Source organism: Rhincodon typus, chromosome 46, assembly GCF_021869965.1.
Source record: "Rhincodon typus isolate 14 chromosome 46, sRhiTyp1.1, whole genome shotgun sequence".
Classification (NCBI taxonomy): Eukaryota; Metazoa; Chordata; class Chondrichthyes; order Orectolobiformes; family Rhincodontidae; genus Rhincodon; species Rhincodon typus.
The window spans coordinates 10,417,778-10,435,048 of record NC_063377.1 but is presented as its reverse complement, the minus strand read 5'-3'; the positions used below and the strand labels follow the sequence as shown (position 1 = coordinate 10,435,048).

Here is a 17,271-nt window from a genome sequence, read left to right as displayed (position 1 = left end):
GCCTTTATTTCAAAGGAAATGATAGGGATTTGCTTAAACTATACAAGGTACTGGAATACTATGAACGGTTTTAGGCCCCTTACATAAGGAAAGGTATTGGAGAATTCCATAGAAGGTTCTCAAGATTGATCCTGGGTGCGGAGAGACTGTTTTATGAGGAGAGACTGAATAGAAACATAGAGATATAGAAAATAGGAGCAGGAGTAGGCCATTTGGCCCTTCAAGCCTTCTCCACCATTCAATATGATCACAGCTGATCATCCAACCCAGTACCCCATTCCTGCCTTCTCCCCATATCCTTTGATCCCATTAGCCCGAAGAACCATATCTACCGGGTTGGATATGTATCTACAGGTTGGGTCTCTGCTCATTGGAATTAAGAAGAATGAGGGGCAACTTTTTGAAACATACAAGATTGTTATGGGACTTGACAGGCTAGATGAGGAGAGGTTGTTTCCCCTTTTGGGAGAGTCTAGGATCAGAGGGTATAATCTCAGGAAAAGGGGGTTTAAGACAGAGGTAAGGACAAATTTCTTCTCTGTGAGGGAGTGAGTATGTGGAATTGTTTACCGCAGAGGGCTGTCGAGGCTGGATCATTAACTCCATTCATGGTTAAGATAAATAGATTTTTAATCAGTAATGGAATCAACGGTTCTAGGGAAAGATCAGGGAAGTGAAGTTGAGTGTTATCAGGTCAGCCAAATTAACGTACCCTCTAAATTTCTTTCCAACCTTGCCAGCCTCCCATGTTTGTGCACGACAGTGACTTCAGAACCAGAAGACATGCCACAATTGATTGTCATGCATGGAACCTGAGCAGGAATTTCGATCATGATCTCTTTGAATGGTGGAGCAGACTTCGATGAGCTGAATGACCAGCTTTTGTTCCTTTGTCTTATACATGCTGGAGAACCGGTTCCGGTCCACCGTATGCAAAGGGTTGTCGTACACATGCTGCAGGCAGGGTTCCAGAATACGCTCTCGGCATACAGTTCTGGTATACATTCTGGGGTTAGGACCCCACCCTTCCTCCCCTCTAGTTCAGATATCGTGTCTTATTAATGTGCTCGCCAGGCTGCATTTCATGTGTGTGTTTTATTGTCTTGCAGGAATACACCTGTCCTCGATGTGAGTCTGGCTTTATAGAGGAAGTCACAGACGAAACAAGGTAGGTGGAGGCTTGACACCTGTTGAAGTTGTTGAACTCCTGTCTGAGAGCTACTGTGTTGATGGGAGATCCATCTGATGACTGTGGGAAGACAGATTCTCATTGGCCCTGTATACTATTCTTGTGTCTCTGCAGTTTTTTGGACAATGGAACGAATGGCCTTGATGATGATTCAGCCACACAGTTTGCTGAGGTAAGTCAGCAGCTGAGTAATTGAAATGTTATAGAATGTCAGAGTCCCCCAGCTAGCCTCTGCTGGCCATCTAAACATTCTTTCATATGACTGGGTGGGGTAAGTGCCTGTTGTGTGTCGTGTGCTGTTTCCGGGTTTGCTGTCACACCCAATTATTGTGGAGACTGAGTGCATTGTGCAAGAAATCACAGCTCAGTCCAGTTCAGCTATGTGACTCGTTCCACCAAGGATCATCAATGTGCGATCCTACAGGAGTGGGATCACTGGTTCATTCCTAACTCTGGACAGCTGTCACATGTTCTGATGGTCTAACCATTGGAGAACTGGTGGGTAATGTAGGGTAATGTATTTTACCACATTCCCCCTGTTACAGCTCAGTTTCTGTTGTGCAGCTATGGGATCGCACCTTCCTGAACCTGGACCAGACCTTCCTGTTTGTTGATGGGAGACCCTTGCGCAGCGGCACCTCTCTAGATCACGAAGGTGGGGAACCAGAACGGGGAAGCCAGCAGAACGATATCTGGGGTCCCAGCCGACACACGAGGTTACCGATGGCCAGAAGGTACCGAGCCCGAGGAGCATCTCGCCCTGAGAGGTCCCCAGCCATTGAAGGGTATGTCGGTCACTAAAGCACTAGCTGTGTTACCTAGAATCATTTCATCCTGTCTTGGCTCTAAGTTTCCTCCCTTGTTTGTTTGGTCTCTGCCAGTCACGTTCATGTTCCAACATACACAGTATTTTACACAAACTGTGTTTGCTATTATGAGTGAAGGCCTAGCAGGGAGAAGTGATCAGCTTTTTCCATTTAGTCTCTGTGTTTAGTCTCATTGTCTATGTTGCAGTATCTTTTGCAGGTATGGATTTTTGCCAAGTGCAGGGTTACTGCTGCCCATACTCGCTGCACGTGTGATCCAAAGCAAGCCCGCATTACAGCCACAATCAGTTCTTTTCTAAATGTAAATCAGCAACAGTGTCTGATTGTGATCAAGAGCAGAAGCCCTGGCTGAATGTTTGACCCAACAGCCCTAACCCAGGACCCTGAGCTTCTGCCTGGCAATGGCATGCAACTAACTGAGTTCTTCACTGAACGCAGTAACTACTTCCAAAGAGGGTGAATTAGGCAGGGAGAAGCTACCCACCTCAGACAGTGAAACAGATTCCACCTGGACAACATTCGGGCTGATGGGTGGCAAATAGCATTTATGCCAAAGAAGATGCCAAGCATGACTATCATCAATGATAGAAAATCTAACCACATCAGCCTTTGACATTCAATGGCATTACTATCACTGAATCCCCCACTATCACTGGGGCAGCACGGTGACACAGTGGTTAGCACTGCTGCCTTACGGCGCCAGGGACCCAGGTTCAATTACAGCCTGGAGCAACTGTGGGATTTGCATGTTTTCCCTGTGACTGCACACTCCAGTTTCTTCCCACAATCCAAAAATGTGCAAATTAGGTGGATTGGCCATGCTAAATTGCTCTAGTGTACAAGCTAGGTGGACTAACAATGGTAAATGTGACATTATGGCGATAGTATGGAGATGCTCTTTGGAAGGTTGGTGCAGTATTGATGGGCCGAATGGCTTCTATCTGTACTGTAGGGATTCTGTCAACATTCTGGGTGGTTGTCAGTGACCAGAAACTCGACTGAAACACAGTGGCTACGAGAGCAGGTCAAAAGCTGGAAATCCTGCAGCAAGCAACTCACCTCCTGACTCCCCAGAACCTGTCCACCCTCTACAAGGCACAAATCAGGAGTGTAATGGAATAGTCCCCACTGGATGAGTGCAGCTCCAACAATAACACAAGAGGCTTGACAGCAATTGCAAAAAATGCAGCCACTAGATGGGCACCCCATCCATGACCTTCAGCATTTGCTCCCTCCATCATTATTGCAGAGTAGCAGCAGTGTGTGCTTGGACAGCACCTTTTAAAGACGTAACCACTTCCATGTAGAAGGACAAGGGGAGCAGATACATGGGAACCGAGCCACTTAGCATCCTGACTTGGAAATATATCACCATTCCTTCAGTGTCACTGGGTCCAAATCCTGGATCACCTTCCCTATCTGTATTGTCTGTGTCCCAATGACAGCAACTGTTTGAGAAGGCAGGTCATCACTGCTTTTTCCAGAGCGATTAGCAAAGGGCTGTAAATACTGACCCAGTCAGCAGCACCCACATTCCATAAAGAACTTCAAAAATTAAAACTCTAGGGGTGTCTCAGGTGACATTGCAATGGGTTTCTGGACGCTCCCTGTGTGGCTGCCTGGTTCCTTTCTTCTATATTATTCTTGCCTTTGTGTATTTGCAGAATAATCCAGCAGCTGTTTGCTGGCCTCTTCAATGCAGGAATCTCGGGCTCTCAGCAGACGTTCTCCTGGTAAGTGCAATTTACATCATTCACCCTTTTCCCAGTCTCTACCTTCCTACACTGTCATCACCCTGACTCCTTTGGGATAGTGTGTATCGGTTTTGAGAGGTTGTAGTTGGGAGTAAATGCTCGAAAAATGTCAGCCAAAAGAATAAGTTCAGAAAAATATAACCACAGTGAGAAGGCTACTCTGTATTTAACCCCAGTGCTGTCCTGTCCTGGGAGTATTTGATAGGGATAGTGTTGAGGGAGCTTTATTTTCAGTTTAAAAGAGTAGTGGAAGATTTAATCTCTATCTAACTTTGCAGTACCTGTTCTTGGGCCACTGTACAGAGAGCTTATTTGCAGTTTAGAAGAGTATAGAGAGCTTTACTCTATCTGTACTCGTACACTGTTCCTGACCTGGGAGTGTTTGATGGGGGACAGTGTAGAGAGAACTTTACTCTGTATCTAAACCTGTTCTGGGATTGTGTGATGGTGACAGTTTAGAGGGAGCTTTACATTTGATTAACTTTTCAAATGAATAGAAGAGCTTTCCTCTGTCTCTAACCCTGTGCTGGGAGTGTTTGATGGTGGGGGTGGGGAGTATAGAGAGAGCTTTACTCTATATATAACCCCATGCTGTCCCTGTCCCAGGAGTGTTTGATGGGGGGACAGTGTGAGGGAGCTTTACTCTGTATCTAACCCTGTGCTGTCTTGAGAGGGTTTGATGGAGGGACAGTGTGAGGGGTGCTTTATCTATATCTAACTCTGTATGATCCTGTCCTGGGATTGTTTGATGGGGACAATATCAAGGAAGCTTTACTTTCTGTTTAAAAGAGTAGTAGGAGATTTACCCTGTCTCTAAGCCCGTGCTGTTCCTTTCCTGGAAGTGTTGGATGAGGACAGTGTTGGTAGGGGTGTCTTTACTTTCAGTAAAAGAGTGGAGAAGCATTACTTGACTTTAGTAAAGGGAGCTCCACTCTACATCTAGCCCTGTGCTGTACGTTTGTGAGAGTGCAGGGTTTTAGTGTAACAAACAGTTTGATGATTTCTTCATGCCATGTTTGTGTGATAGTGAATTGTTCCCAATCTGTCTCTTCCTTCCTGAGGAGCGGGATGCTGCACTCAAACCCTGCCGATTATGCCTGGGGGCAGAGTGGCCTTGATGCAGTGATTACACAGGTGAGAAAGGCTGCCAGTTCTGTTCCAGTGCTTGTCGCTTGCTTTAGCTTTCATGCAGTTGAGGAACCTCTAAAGGTTTAAGAGATTTTTTTTCTAAGACTGCTAAGTTAGTAACGCACAGGGACGTAGGGATTGATCAATCTGTGGCTCTTAGTCCTGGATTTTTTGGGTGGTGTTCCTTGTCCATGCCTCCTCTTTTGCCCTAGTATCACCATCTCACAGGTTTCCTTCATCCTATTAGTTCTTGACTTTCTATCTTATTCTATCCAGTATGCCTCTCCCTGTTTCGGGGAAGGTTTTATTTCTCTCTGGACCTCCATCTCCATTTTGAACACTGTCACACGGGTTCTATGCTGCTTCCGTCTGATTTGGTTGTAATTTGGCTGCTCAGTTTCTAAGAGTCAGATGGACGAGCAATCTTTGTATTTCAGCACAGACTGTGAATGGGCACGGAAAAAAGGGTGGCACGGGAAAAGGTGGCACAGTGATTCAGAAGTTAGCACTGCTGCCTCATAGCGCCAGGGATCTGGGTTCAATTCCTGCCTCAGGTGATTGTGTAGAGTTTGCATATTCTCCGTGTCTGCGTGGGTTTCCTCCTGCTGCTCTGGTACCCTCACGTAGTCCAAAGATGTGCAGATTAGGTAGATTGGTCATGCTAAATTGCCCATAGTCTGCAGGGTCATGCAGGCTGGATGAATTAGCCATGGGAAATGGAGGTTTGCAGTGGTGGAGGGGTGGGATGTTCTTTGGTGTGTACTTAATAGGCTGAATGGCCTGCTTCCACACTGTAGGAATTCTATGAAAACATACTCATTTAAAGGTGCTCTGCTGGGTATCAGAGAGAGACACCACAGGGTGATATAGGCTCAATCCCGATCTCATTAACACCAGACTCTTGGTCAGGCTGATCTTATGCTCCACACCCTCCTAGCAGAGGCTAGGAGACAATTAATAGCCTGGTTAGTCATCTGGAGTGTGGTCTAAAAGATGAACTGAGAGAAGGTTGTACAGTCTCTGATGGATCGATGTGCGACCTTTCACCCACAGCAACACAGCACCATTAGGAGCAAGATGTGCTCCAACTTCAAATGCCAGGCTGCACTGAGGAGCTGACTAGCTACTGGGAGAATCATATCTGTCTGCGGACCCTACTCTGTCTGTGTGTGTGTGTATGCGTGCGTGTGTGCGTGTGCACGCTCATGTGTGTACACAGAGAAATGGTGGATCAGGCCTGTGCTGTTCCCTTCCCATTGTGATAATCCCCCTCTCATAGAGGGTCCTTGTAGAATTGCTAGCATTTGGAGGAGAGGAGAAATTTGCAAAGTCCCTTAGCATATTAAAGGCTGCTAACCACCAGCCTTATCATTGATCTCAAATCACTGCTTCCCTTCCGCAGCTTCTGGGACAACTAGAAAACACAGGACCTCCCCCAGCAGACAAAGACAAAATCACAGCCCTCCCGACAGTGCACATCACACAGGAGCAGATCGGTATGTGCCGTTCAATCCCGTTCTACAATGAGATCCAAAGGAACTATCTTTCCAGACTTTTGTTGGGGGGTGGGGCAGGGAGTGTGGTGGGATGAGAAATGGGGTAAGGGGGAGACGGATGTTAAACTGATTCCAGAAACTCCAAAGTTTATTTTGTTTATTCACTGACACTGAGTTACTAACATGGATCAGCTGAGAATCGAGGGAAAATCAGTTCTCTCCACATGAGGAATCGGGAAGGCATTGAACACCAACATCTGCTTAATGCTGCCTATACCTCAGTACAGATCTGGAGGTTAGGAGGCAGTACAGAGGAAGGGATGGTGTGTGGAGCAGCTAGGAAGCTGTTAGGGAAGAGAGGGTGGGGGGACACTAGAGAAATCTTATTAGGGGAGAGATGGTGGGTGGGCGTTAGGGGGACATTAGCCAGAGATGTTAATGGAGAGGTGAGGGGCATTAGTGAGATATTAGGGGAGAGATGGTATGATAGGAGATGGGGTGGAGTTGAAGAGAGTCACAGTGGTGCAATGAGGGATGGAAGAGAAAATTGATACTCTGTGCAGTATGGCGGGTCCGTGTCATGGACAGACATGGACCCTATACTGAAATGGGCGCTTGACATGGGGTGGATGTAACATGTGATTCAGGGAGGTGATAATTGGGGAACTGTAGATCTATGTATATTAAGGAATGAAGCAGAGTTGTTCCTTGTGTGTTAATATAAATCTCTGACTTACATTGCTGTAGACTCCGGTTTAGAATGTCCGGTTTGTAAAGAGGATTATCTCCTTGAGGAACAGGTCCGACAGCTGCCCTGTAATCACTTCTTCCACAGCGACTGCATCGTACCCTGGTTAGAACTGGTGAGCTATCCTGCCCAACAATTGTTTCACTGAAATACTACACTTATTTGCCCTCACCTCCTGCAGTCGATTCTCCAAATTGAATGTATGTTTGTGAAGCAATGGGACCTGTGCAATGGTCACAAAGACTGTAGGAATCTGATGACCCAATGAGGAGTCTCTGTCCTCACATTCGAGCTGGGAGGCTGTTTCCCGCTGCATTTCCAGGAAATCTGCCCATCCTCATAATTCCCAAGTTCAGTCCCTAGTCTGTAACTAGATTTGTTTTAAAATACTGACTATTGGGTTGATTGCTTGAATCAAAGTGGAAAGGTTTCCTGTGAGTTTACTAAAATATGGCAGATTAGTAAATGGTAACCATCCTCGAGCCTGCATTAATAATAGCTAGAGTGAAAGATGTATGATGTAGTTCACAACTGAAGCCTGATTACTTTAGGATTTGCAGTGTTTAATTCTTAAACACTTTATTCTGTTCCAGCATGATACCTGTCCCGTGTGTCGCAAGAGTTTGAATGGAGAAGTCACCATGGGTCACCGGCAAACCTCAGAGGAGTTATCTGGTAACTTGACTGGCAGTGAAAATCGGCAGCGAGACCCTTGGGCATACTGAAGGACTCTGCAGGAAGTACTTTGCACCCCAACCTCTGCATAACCCAATCAGTAATATTGTTACTTCTATTGTAAATGATATATATTAAAGAAACGAGTGGGCATGTGCCACAGCTAAGTGGCTGCTGCCAAACTGATGGCATTTGCAGGGGCCTATCTTTCATTCTGTGAATTATGTGTTTAACAATGTGGCATTGATTCGCTTTTCAATGGTTGCACAAAGATCATAGTTTTATGCTCAGTTTGTTCAAACCTTGCTCCGTTTCGAAGACCATGGCAAATTGATTTTAATTTCACCAGTAGGAAATGTCACTTTTCAGAGGGTATTTTTGATTTGCAGTGAGAGGATGTGAGGGAAGTTGTGGATCTCTGAAAGTAACTGTTCCAGGAAAGCCTTGACTAACAGCAAGGTGGGGTGTGGGTTTGAGTCAATACTGAAACATGACAGTGCTAGACAGAAAAAGAAGCCATTAACCCCTCCCCGAACCATTGTGCTACATATAAACTGATTGATTGTCAACTTTATACATTCAAACTTCTTAACCCTATAGTAGATGTTTGAAAATATGAGGGTTTCAGTTGCTGTCTTTTCCAAAGTAGCTTTCCAATCAAACAGCGCCCCCCACCCCCCCACCTCCGTTTCTTGTCTGTGTCTCAAAGCAAAGGCATGACAGGTCCGCAAGTGCTACCCACCCTCAATGTCTCGCAAAGTGGTTATTCATCATTGGTGAACCAAGGGAGCATATGTGAGCAGAATGTTTAGCTATAGGTGTCTTCATAATTAATTTTTACATTCACATTGTGCACTTTCCAGCAGGTTGCATCTGAATAACACTTCAGGAGCAAGAACTTTGCCTGCCTTCCTGCCTGCGTGCCTCCAGCCTTTACCAGCTAACCCCGCGAGTTTTCACGGATATGGCACAAAGGTTTTTCCATGTGCCTGATTTGGATGTTGCAGGCTCGAGGTTCCCATCCTGATCCACACATTCAGCCCCCAAATCTAGGGTAGCACTTTCAGTTTTTAAGCTGAGCACTGATACATTTCTAGGGCAATTACCATTCGTGCAAATCCTCAGTCCTCCTTGAGCCAGTTCTTAAAATCTCCCCTACCCTAATGAGCCAATCAGGGATTGACTTTAAGAGCTGTCTTTTGAAGAATGGCCTGCCAGTAGCCAGGACAGATTGCTGGCTTCACTCCTTTACCTTCCAGTTCTCATAAACTCCTTGTGTTTGCAGCTAGGTGTCTGGCCACTTTAAGCAGCCCTATCTCCAGCTCTGCCCTGTAGAATCCAGGGTAGTTTGCCCTTTATTAGAGGGTGTCTTAGGGCAGAAAGGATGGAAACTCACAGGAAAGGAAACCAACAGAATTCAGAAGCATAGGAATCAGTGCAGGGACAGCATGTTTCCTCTTGCCCTCTCCCAGGCTGGCAGCTGCTGACTGACCTAGTTACTGCTTTCTTCTGTTCCTTTACTGCATCCCGAAGTAGATAGCAATATTATAACATTGTCAGAGAACAGAAACAACTGGAAACTAGAGAACAGAGCTCTCTAAATTTATGATCTCCTCTTCCCTTCCTCCATCTCCACAGGTGCTGACTCTTGCTAGAGGGGCAGGTCCTCTGATACCTGGCCACACTCTCAACTCTTCAGTTCAGTACTGAGTATCAGCAGGAGATTAAACCTAATTGGCTTGATGGTTGTAATGAATTCAATTTGGCAAGTTTCAAAAATCTTTTTGTATTTCTCCACAAAGCATTTGTTTATATCGAGCAGGATGTGATCGGGTATATTAGGGTTAAACGAAGCTTGGATTAACTGCGAAGCTCATAAATCCCAAGGAGCAGAAATTCTTCAGTTTTCGCCACTCTTGTTGGTATATGTGACAGAGAATTCCTCCTTTCATTACCTCTTCAAGCTACACGGTCATGCAGAATATATGTTCGTTTGCAGCCAAGACAGCAGCAGCATTAATGACAATGTTTTAAAGTAATACAGTATTGTGAACAACAGTGTTCAGACTTGGAGAGAGAGATCACAGCCTCAATGATACACAAGCAGTTGTTGACATTTGATGGTGGTAGGTTTTGAGCTACGAGAATGAATGTTGAAGGAAGCGATGATTAGGGAAGTGAGGGCCTTGAATAATGACATGGCGCCACAATGGAAAACATCACTGGACAATTTCACAAAGATCTTTTGTCATGTATTAAAATGTCATTGTCAAACACAAAAAAGTTGGCTGTAACTTGGATGGATTTGTAAAATGGTGATGCATGAAGTTTAGTTAGTCTTGGTAGTGTGATCCACTTTGAATAGTGACCAAACTGTGACTGTGCACAGCCATCAGTATAATCCTAAAGCCACTGAATGGACCACTGGTTTTCATTCTGAATTTGTACATGGAATGTATTGGCTTTAATGGAGTTAAAATGATTCACAGTTTAAATTCTTTCTGATCTGGGACTTGGGCCTGTGGAGTGATCTGCAGTTGCACAGTTCCATCATCTGGCCATAAGGGGAGTGGTGTATTTCTGGTTACTCTGAAGGTAAAGATGTGTTACTGCAGCACTGACTACAGATGCCTGGTCGAGCAAAAGGCTGCACACTAATGCATAATGTTATCTCCCATGCTCCAGCCCTAAACCTGCAGCATGTTTTAGGAAAAAGCTGAGTACAATGTGAACCTTCAATATGTGCACAGATTCTTTCAGGACAGAAAAGGCCAATTTGCCTGTCAAACCTGTGCCAACTCTTCAAAAGAGCTGCTTCATTTAGTTGCATGTGCCAGCTAGTTTTGCAAATCTTGTTCCTGTCCAAAATTCATCCAAACAAGTATGGCTGTGTGCCTGGCTTTAACTCTAGCTCCTGGTGCCAGCAAGCTGTATAATAGCAGATAGGAACAAATTTGCTCCCTTTACCTGGTGCATCTGGAAACAGTGTCTGCTGTGTTACTGTCTTCATTCAGGATTACTTGCCTTTCTTTCAGATCTTGCCTTTCATGTTCACTATACTATTCCCACCCAAGATAGTGTATGAATGTATTAGTTGGTGATGCAGTTCAAAATGAAACAGGAGCCAAAACTCTGCATTAAGAACTACTGTCAAACACTTGAAATAAAATTAATTCAGAATGGAATAGTGCTGCTCATTGGAAGACAGTCATCTGGTATTGCATTCTGTTTTTTGTAGTTGTAAATGTTTAATCTGTCATTGGTTTAAAAGTTTTTATTTTGTAAATAAACCAGAAAAAAGTTGTTGAGAGATGGTTTCCACTTGTCCAGCCTGTCTGCATTGTACCTTCTGCAGCTTTTGGATAGTAAGCTGCATAGCAGGAAGGTCCCAGGTTTCAACTTGACCTGTGATGAGTTAGCAGATCCCAGCCAAGCCAGCAGTTCTTATTGACCTCAGTACCCCTGTGGTCAAGCAAGGGGCAACTGGTTAGGGTTTCTATATCTGCTCACCTTTAAAGTCTTTTGCCAATTCTTGTTCTCCGCCTCACATTCCCTCTCAGTGGTGATTAGCCATGTTGAACAATCAAAGTCTATGATGATTGTGCTTCTAGGTGCTTATAGCGATGGTGTTCCAGGATTTAGACCCAACAATAAATGAAGCAGCCAGATATATGTTAAAGTCACAGCAGTATGTGACTAGGAGGCACTGTTTTTTTAAATATCTTTTGACTTTTATCTTGGTTATGGAGACAGCATGTTTGATTGTTATATTCTGTAATCAGTCCAGGAAAAAGTACAAGGTGCACAGTGGCAAAGGGAGGGAAATGTTAAAAGTGGTGGATGTGATGCCAATCAAGCAGGCTGCTCTGTCCTGCGTGGTGTCAAGCTTCTTGAGTGTTGTTGGAGCTGCATTCATCCAGACAAGTAGGGAGTATTCCATCATATTCCTGACTTGTAAATGGCGGACAGGCTTTGGGGAGTCAGGTGGTGAATAACTCACCATACTTTCCCAGCCAATTTCAGGTTAACTGTGATGCCTGGAGTGTTGATGGTGGGAATTTTGTGGTAAAAATGTTGAATGTCAAGGAGTGGTGGTTGGATTCTCTCTGTCTGGTGATGGTCATTGCCTGTCACTTGTGTGGCAGATATTATTTACCATTTGTAAGCCCAAAACTGAAAATTGTCCAGAACTTGTTGCATTTGAACACAGACTGCTTCGCTATCTGAGGAGTTGTGAATGATGCTGAGCATTATGCAATCTTCAGTGAACATCCCCACTTCTGACTTTATGATGGAAGGAAGGTCATTGATGAAGCAGCTGAAGACAGTTGTATCTGGGACATTACTTTGAGGAACTGGGGGGCTCTTGTGGCATAGTTGCGGTTTCCCTACCTCTAAGCCAGGAGATCCAGGTTCAAATCCCACCTACTCTAGAACTGTGTAATAACATCTCTGAAGAAGTTGATTAGGAAAATATCTACTGTGAGGAACTAGGGGCTCTTGTGCTTTGTGGCAGTGCCCTACCTCTGAGCCATTAGACCCAGGTTCAAGTCCATTGTGCTCCAGAAGTGTGCCTGAACAGGTTGATTTCAAGATATTTCTAAGGTTGAACAAGATGATGGCACTGTGGTGGTATCCCTAGATCTGAGCCAGGAGATTTGGGTTCATGTCCCACCTGCTCCAGAGGATGTATAATAATGTTTCTGAGCAAATTGATCTTGAAAATATCTACTCTGAGGAACTTGGTGTTCTTGTGGCACTAGGGTAGTGTCCCCTGTTGCTGGACCAGGAGTCCTGGGTTTAAGTCCTGCGTGCTTCAGAGGTGTATCTGAACAGCTTGATTTGAACATTGAAAATCCCACATGATATACTTAATGGAGGCTGGTGATAGAAACAGACACCTGGAGGTACTGGAGGGTTCTTGTGGTGTAGTGGTAGTGTCCATATATCTGAGGTGGTTGAAGTCCCACCTGCTCCAGAGATGTGTAATAACACTTCTGAAAAAGTTGATTAGAAACCTGAGGAACTCCTGCAGAGATGTCCCAGAGCTGAGATGACTGAACTCCAACAGCCAAAATCTCAGAACATTACAGCTGACTGGATGGTAACCACTTTCCCCCCACCTTCGCCCAGTATCCCTACACATGGGTCCATTTTAAGATGACTGTTTAATTGCCTTTTGAATGCTACGACTGAACCTGCCTCCATCACTGTCTCAGGAAGTGCCTTCAAGATGTTTAACCATTTGCTGTGTGAAATAGTTTTTCATCTTTTTTTGTTTGCTGCTTTTGTCAATCAATTTCTATCTTTGGCTCTCATTCCCTATCTTTCCATAAGTGAAAGTTTCCCCCTCTCTCAGCCTTTTTATTCTCCAAGAAGAACAGTCCTTGCATGTCTAATCTATCTTCATAATTGAGATTCCTCAACCCTGGAGCCATTCTTATGAATCTTTTCAGCATTCTTTCTAATGCCTTCACATCCTTCTGAAAGTACTACATCCATTACTGAACCTAATACACCCCTAGCTGCATTCTTGCCCCTATTAATAAAGTCTTATTCTGTTTGCTTTATTAACCAAGCTGTCAACCTGTCCCGTTATCTTGTGCGCACACACGCCAACTTTCTCTTGCTGCACACCTGCAGGATGGAATTGTTCCCTACATTTTGAACTGTATACATGTTCTTCTTACCAAAATGAATCACTTGACATTTCCCTTCATTGAACTTCATCTGTCACCTGTCTGCTAACTTCGCCAGTTTGCCAATGTCTTTTCAAAGTTCCACATTGGCCTCCTCACAGTTTATGATGTTTCCATTCATTCTAACATCTGAAAATTTTGAAAATATGCCCTGTACACACACATCTAGACCTGTACATCAAAAACAGCAAATGACCCAACATTGACCCCTGGGGAATTTGCAACAAGTCTTCATCCAGCCCCAAAACATCTGTTAACCTGTCATTTGACCAATTCATATCCATGTTGTAACTTTGTTCATGAGCCTGTGTATCAAATGCCTTTTGGAAGTCCATGCATGCCACCATGCATTACACCCATTGACCTTTTATTTTACATCATCAACAAACCTCCAAAAAGTTAAAGATTATTTTCCCTTGTGAAAACTCTTCTGACTTTCTTGAATTAATCCACATTTGTCTCTCCAAATACTAACTTTATCCCTGAATTATTGTTACCCAGCACTGAAGTTAAACGTACTGACTTGTAGTTGCTGGGCTTATCGTTACACCCTTTTTTGAATAATTACAATTCTCCAGTCATCTGGGGCCACTGCTAATTTGAAGGAAGACTGAAAAATTATTGCCAGTGTCTCTGCTATTTCCACGCTCACTTCCTACAGTATGCTCATGTGCCCAATCTACTTTAAGTAATTGCAGTCTCTCGATTACCTCCTACTTATCAATTTTAAACCTATCTATTCTTCCACCATGCATTGTGCATAACAATTACCTCCTTGGTAAAGACAAATGCAGAGAGTGTCTTTCTTCATCCTCCTTTGTGCTAGGTCTGACTCCAGAAAGGATACAGGCAGTAAGGGAGAGATGGATAGATAGCAGGAATGAGGGAGAGAGAGAAAGGACAGAGGGAGTGAGGGAGAGAGAAGGGAAGGACAAAGGTAGCGAGGGGGAAAGAGGAGGAATGTTTGCCTTCATTGCTCAGACCTTTTGAGTATAGGAGTTTGGATGTCATGTTGAGGTTGTACAGTATGTTGTCAGGCCTCTTCTTGACAACTGTCCAGTTCTGGTCCCCCTCTTATAGGAAGGATATTATTAAACTGGAGAGGATTCAGAAAAGATTTGACAGGTGTTGCCAGGACTGGAGGGTTTGAGTTATAAAGATAGTCTTGATAGTCTGGGACTTTTTCACTGGAGTGTAGGAAGTTTTGGGGTGACCTTAGAAGTTTATAATTTCATGATAGGCATAGATAAGATGAATAGCAAGGGTCTTTTCCCTAGGGTGGGGGAGTTCAAAACTATGGGGCATATTTTTAAAGTTAGAGGCAAAAGATTTAAAAAGAACAAGGGCGATGTTTTTGCATAGAGGGTGGTTTGTATGTCGAAGGAACTACCAGAGAAAGTGGTAGATGAAGGTAGAGTTGCAACATTTAAAAGACATTTGGACAAGTACATGAATAGGAAAGGTTTGGAGGGATATGGGCCAAATGCAGGGAAGTGAGACTAGTTTTGTTTTGGAACATGGTCAACATAGACTAGTTAGACCAAAGGGTCTGTTTCCATGCTGTATGACTCTATACATAAAACAGGAACTGGTTAGGCTACTTGATCTTAAGGATGACATTTCCACAATGGTCAGAAAACCCACCATTTCCTTAACAACATAGAGTCTACCTACACCAAATGAACTGCAGTGGTTCAAGAAGGCTGATCATCATCATCACCACCACCACCACCACTACCTTTTCAAGGACAGCTAGAGTTGGGCAGTAAATGCTGGCCTAGCCAGGAACATCCACCGCTCAGCAACAATAACATTTCATGACTGAATAGGAAACTATGCTTTGGAAGCTGTGACTAAGTTGGGGCCTGGAAAATCATGTCTCACCTCTGAAAAACATCCATGACCAACCTTTCCTAAAATTTACAGAATGTTACACACAGAATACAGCTCCCATCAAACACTCCCAGGACAGGGACAGAATGGGATTGAACACAGAGTACAGCTCCATCTACATCAACCTCATGAAACACTACCAAGACAGTTAGACTACAGGGTTAGATGCAGAGTAAAGCTCCCTTTTTTAAACTGAGATTAAATCTCTCTCTACACTCGCCATCAAACAGTCCCAGGATAGGGACAGAGTGGGGTTGGATTCAGTGTAAAATACCCACAGCTTAAAAGTGTTTGTTGCTTGTGATAGGTAATTTGGGCACTATTGGCCGGGAATAACACCAGTAACTTCCATTCTTCAAAATGCATCTGTTACTGACTTGAAGAGGCAGGTTAATTAAGGCTTACTTTTCTCTCATCATTTCATTCTCTCATTTTTCCTTGTTGCCTGTCCAACACCTAACTGTGCTAGAGTGGCTCGAATAAAGCTCCCTCCTTCTGCCACACTTCCAACCTTGCTACATTTCCCACCCTGTCCATATGGTTTATCACAAACAGGAAAATATCCCATTGAAGGAAGGTGAGGTTTCACCATAGATACAGCATTTGGCTGTCACTTTCACAGCTCCTAATGCTGAATAAGGTACCATCCTGTCAATATACAATAGGGAGAGTAAAAATGTAAATACACATTGGTGCAAGCAGAATGCCTTTCATATAGAAATGTAATAAACGTCTCCCTTCACTGCCTGTTACCCAGAATTCCCAGCATTTGTCTGTCAGCAATGACTGGTCAGTACATACATCTGGTCAATGTGGTTCAACTAACAGCCAGGAGTGGGAATATCTCACTGCCCATCTGTCTCATTCATTAATCTGCGATGCTGCTGAATGGGAAAAGGACTAAATTCAGAATTTGTACCCACAACAATGAGACAACAACAAAAACTATGAATATGGTTTTAGTTCATTATATGTTTTTTTCCAAAAAAACCAAAGCTTTAAATAAAGTGCACGTAAATATTTGTTCTTAGGCCACAAGTGAGTTGGGTGTCAGTGAGAAGCTGGAATCAGAGAGGGCGAGGCAAGATGGTCGGGCTAGCTCAATGTGTGGACGGTTGCTGGGAACACAGGCAGCCCCTTCCCTCAGCTTTCACGTGGTTTCACATCAAGATGAGAAGAGATTTGTTGGCAGTCCCTTCTCACACACCAACAAGGCAAAGCAATCTGAGTGAGACCATCTGTCATGATCTAGGTCTGCATTCAGACCCAAACTCAGCTGCTAGATATCTGACCCTACACTGTGTTGTCTCATCTCGTGCACGCCTGTGTTTCCGATTTGTAAACGCATGGCACTGTTGCAAAGTAAATAGTTCCACCATGTGGCTAGGAGCTGGATTTCAACACTGGTCACAGGACTCACTGGTCCTTCAACAGTTTACAGCGTGGACTGGGGAATGGAAGAACAGATTCAGTTTAATGTGAATGTATGTTTTGGGTAACTCGGTCCACACCAGTGTCAGGGAATCCATTTGCTGGCAGTTACAGTCTTGCTCATTTTCTTTATACGTTTGATCTCTGACTCACTTTGTGCATGTAAGGCATCATTTCCAGCACAGGCCTCTTGTGGCAAGATGGCAGCCTTAGTGGGGTGGAATTATTAGGCTTGGACTGAGTGAAGGGGCTGGCTTAACGGTAGGAAACATTGTGCCACATTGCTGAGTGTATAACGATAGGAACAGTCTCTGTACAACGTAATAACATTCACCATACAGATTGTGTCTAGTTTGTCATAACCTCCACAACACATTCCGGAACACCTCCCCATGCCCCCCCCCCCCCCCCCCCCCCCCCCCCCCCCCAGC

At 44.3% G+C, this 17,271-nt stretch overlaps 1 protein-coding gene across 1 annotated transcript; it reads left to right on the top strand.

The window, feature by feature from the left end:
* The first annotated feature begins 726 nt into the window (after positions 1–726).
* rnf115a (ring finger protein 115a) lies at positions 727–8,008 on the top strand. The gene is made up of 9 exons (XM_020514002.2): positions 727–997; positions 1,110–1,168; positions 1,304–1,361; positions 1,754–1,974; positions 3,681–3,749; positions 4,832–4,904; positions 6,301–6,394; positions 7,142–7,257; positions 7,736–8,008. The coding sequence occupies exons 1-9, from the start codon at positions 872–874 to the stop codon at positions 7,865–7,867; spliced, it is 948 nt and encodes a 315-aa protein (XP_020369591.2). The 5' UTR covers positions 727–871; the 3' UTR covers positions 7,868–8,008.
* Positions 8,009–17,271: the final 9,263 nt, after the last annotated feature.

What these genes read in the sequence shown, in the direction of transcription:
- rnf115a (XM_020514002.2), top strand. Translation starts at nt 872, where the DNA reads ATGACCAGCTTTTGTTCCTTTGTCTTATACATGCTGGAGAACCGGTTC. An exon ending in CAGCCACACAGTTTGCTGAG is followed by an intron (nt 1,362 to 1,753) that starts GTAAGTCAGCAG and finishes TCTGTTGTGCAG; the next exon opens with CTATGGGATCGCACCTTCCT. An exon ending in CATCACACAGGAGCAGATCG is followed by an intron (nt 6,395 to 7,141) that starts GTATGTGCCGTT and finishes ACATTGCTGTAG; the next exon opens with ACTCCGGTTTAGAATGTCCG.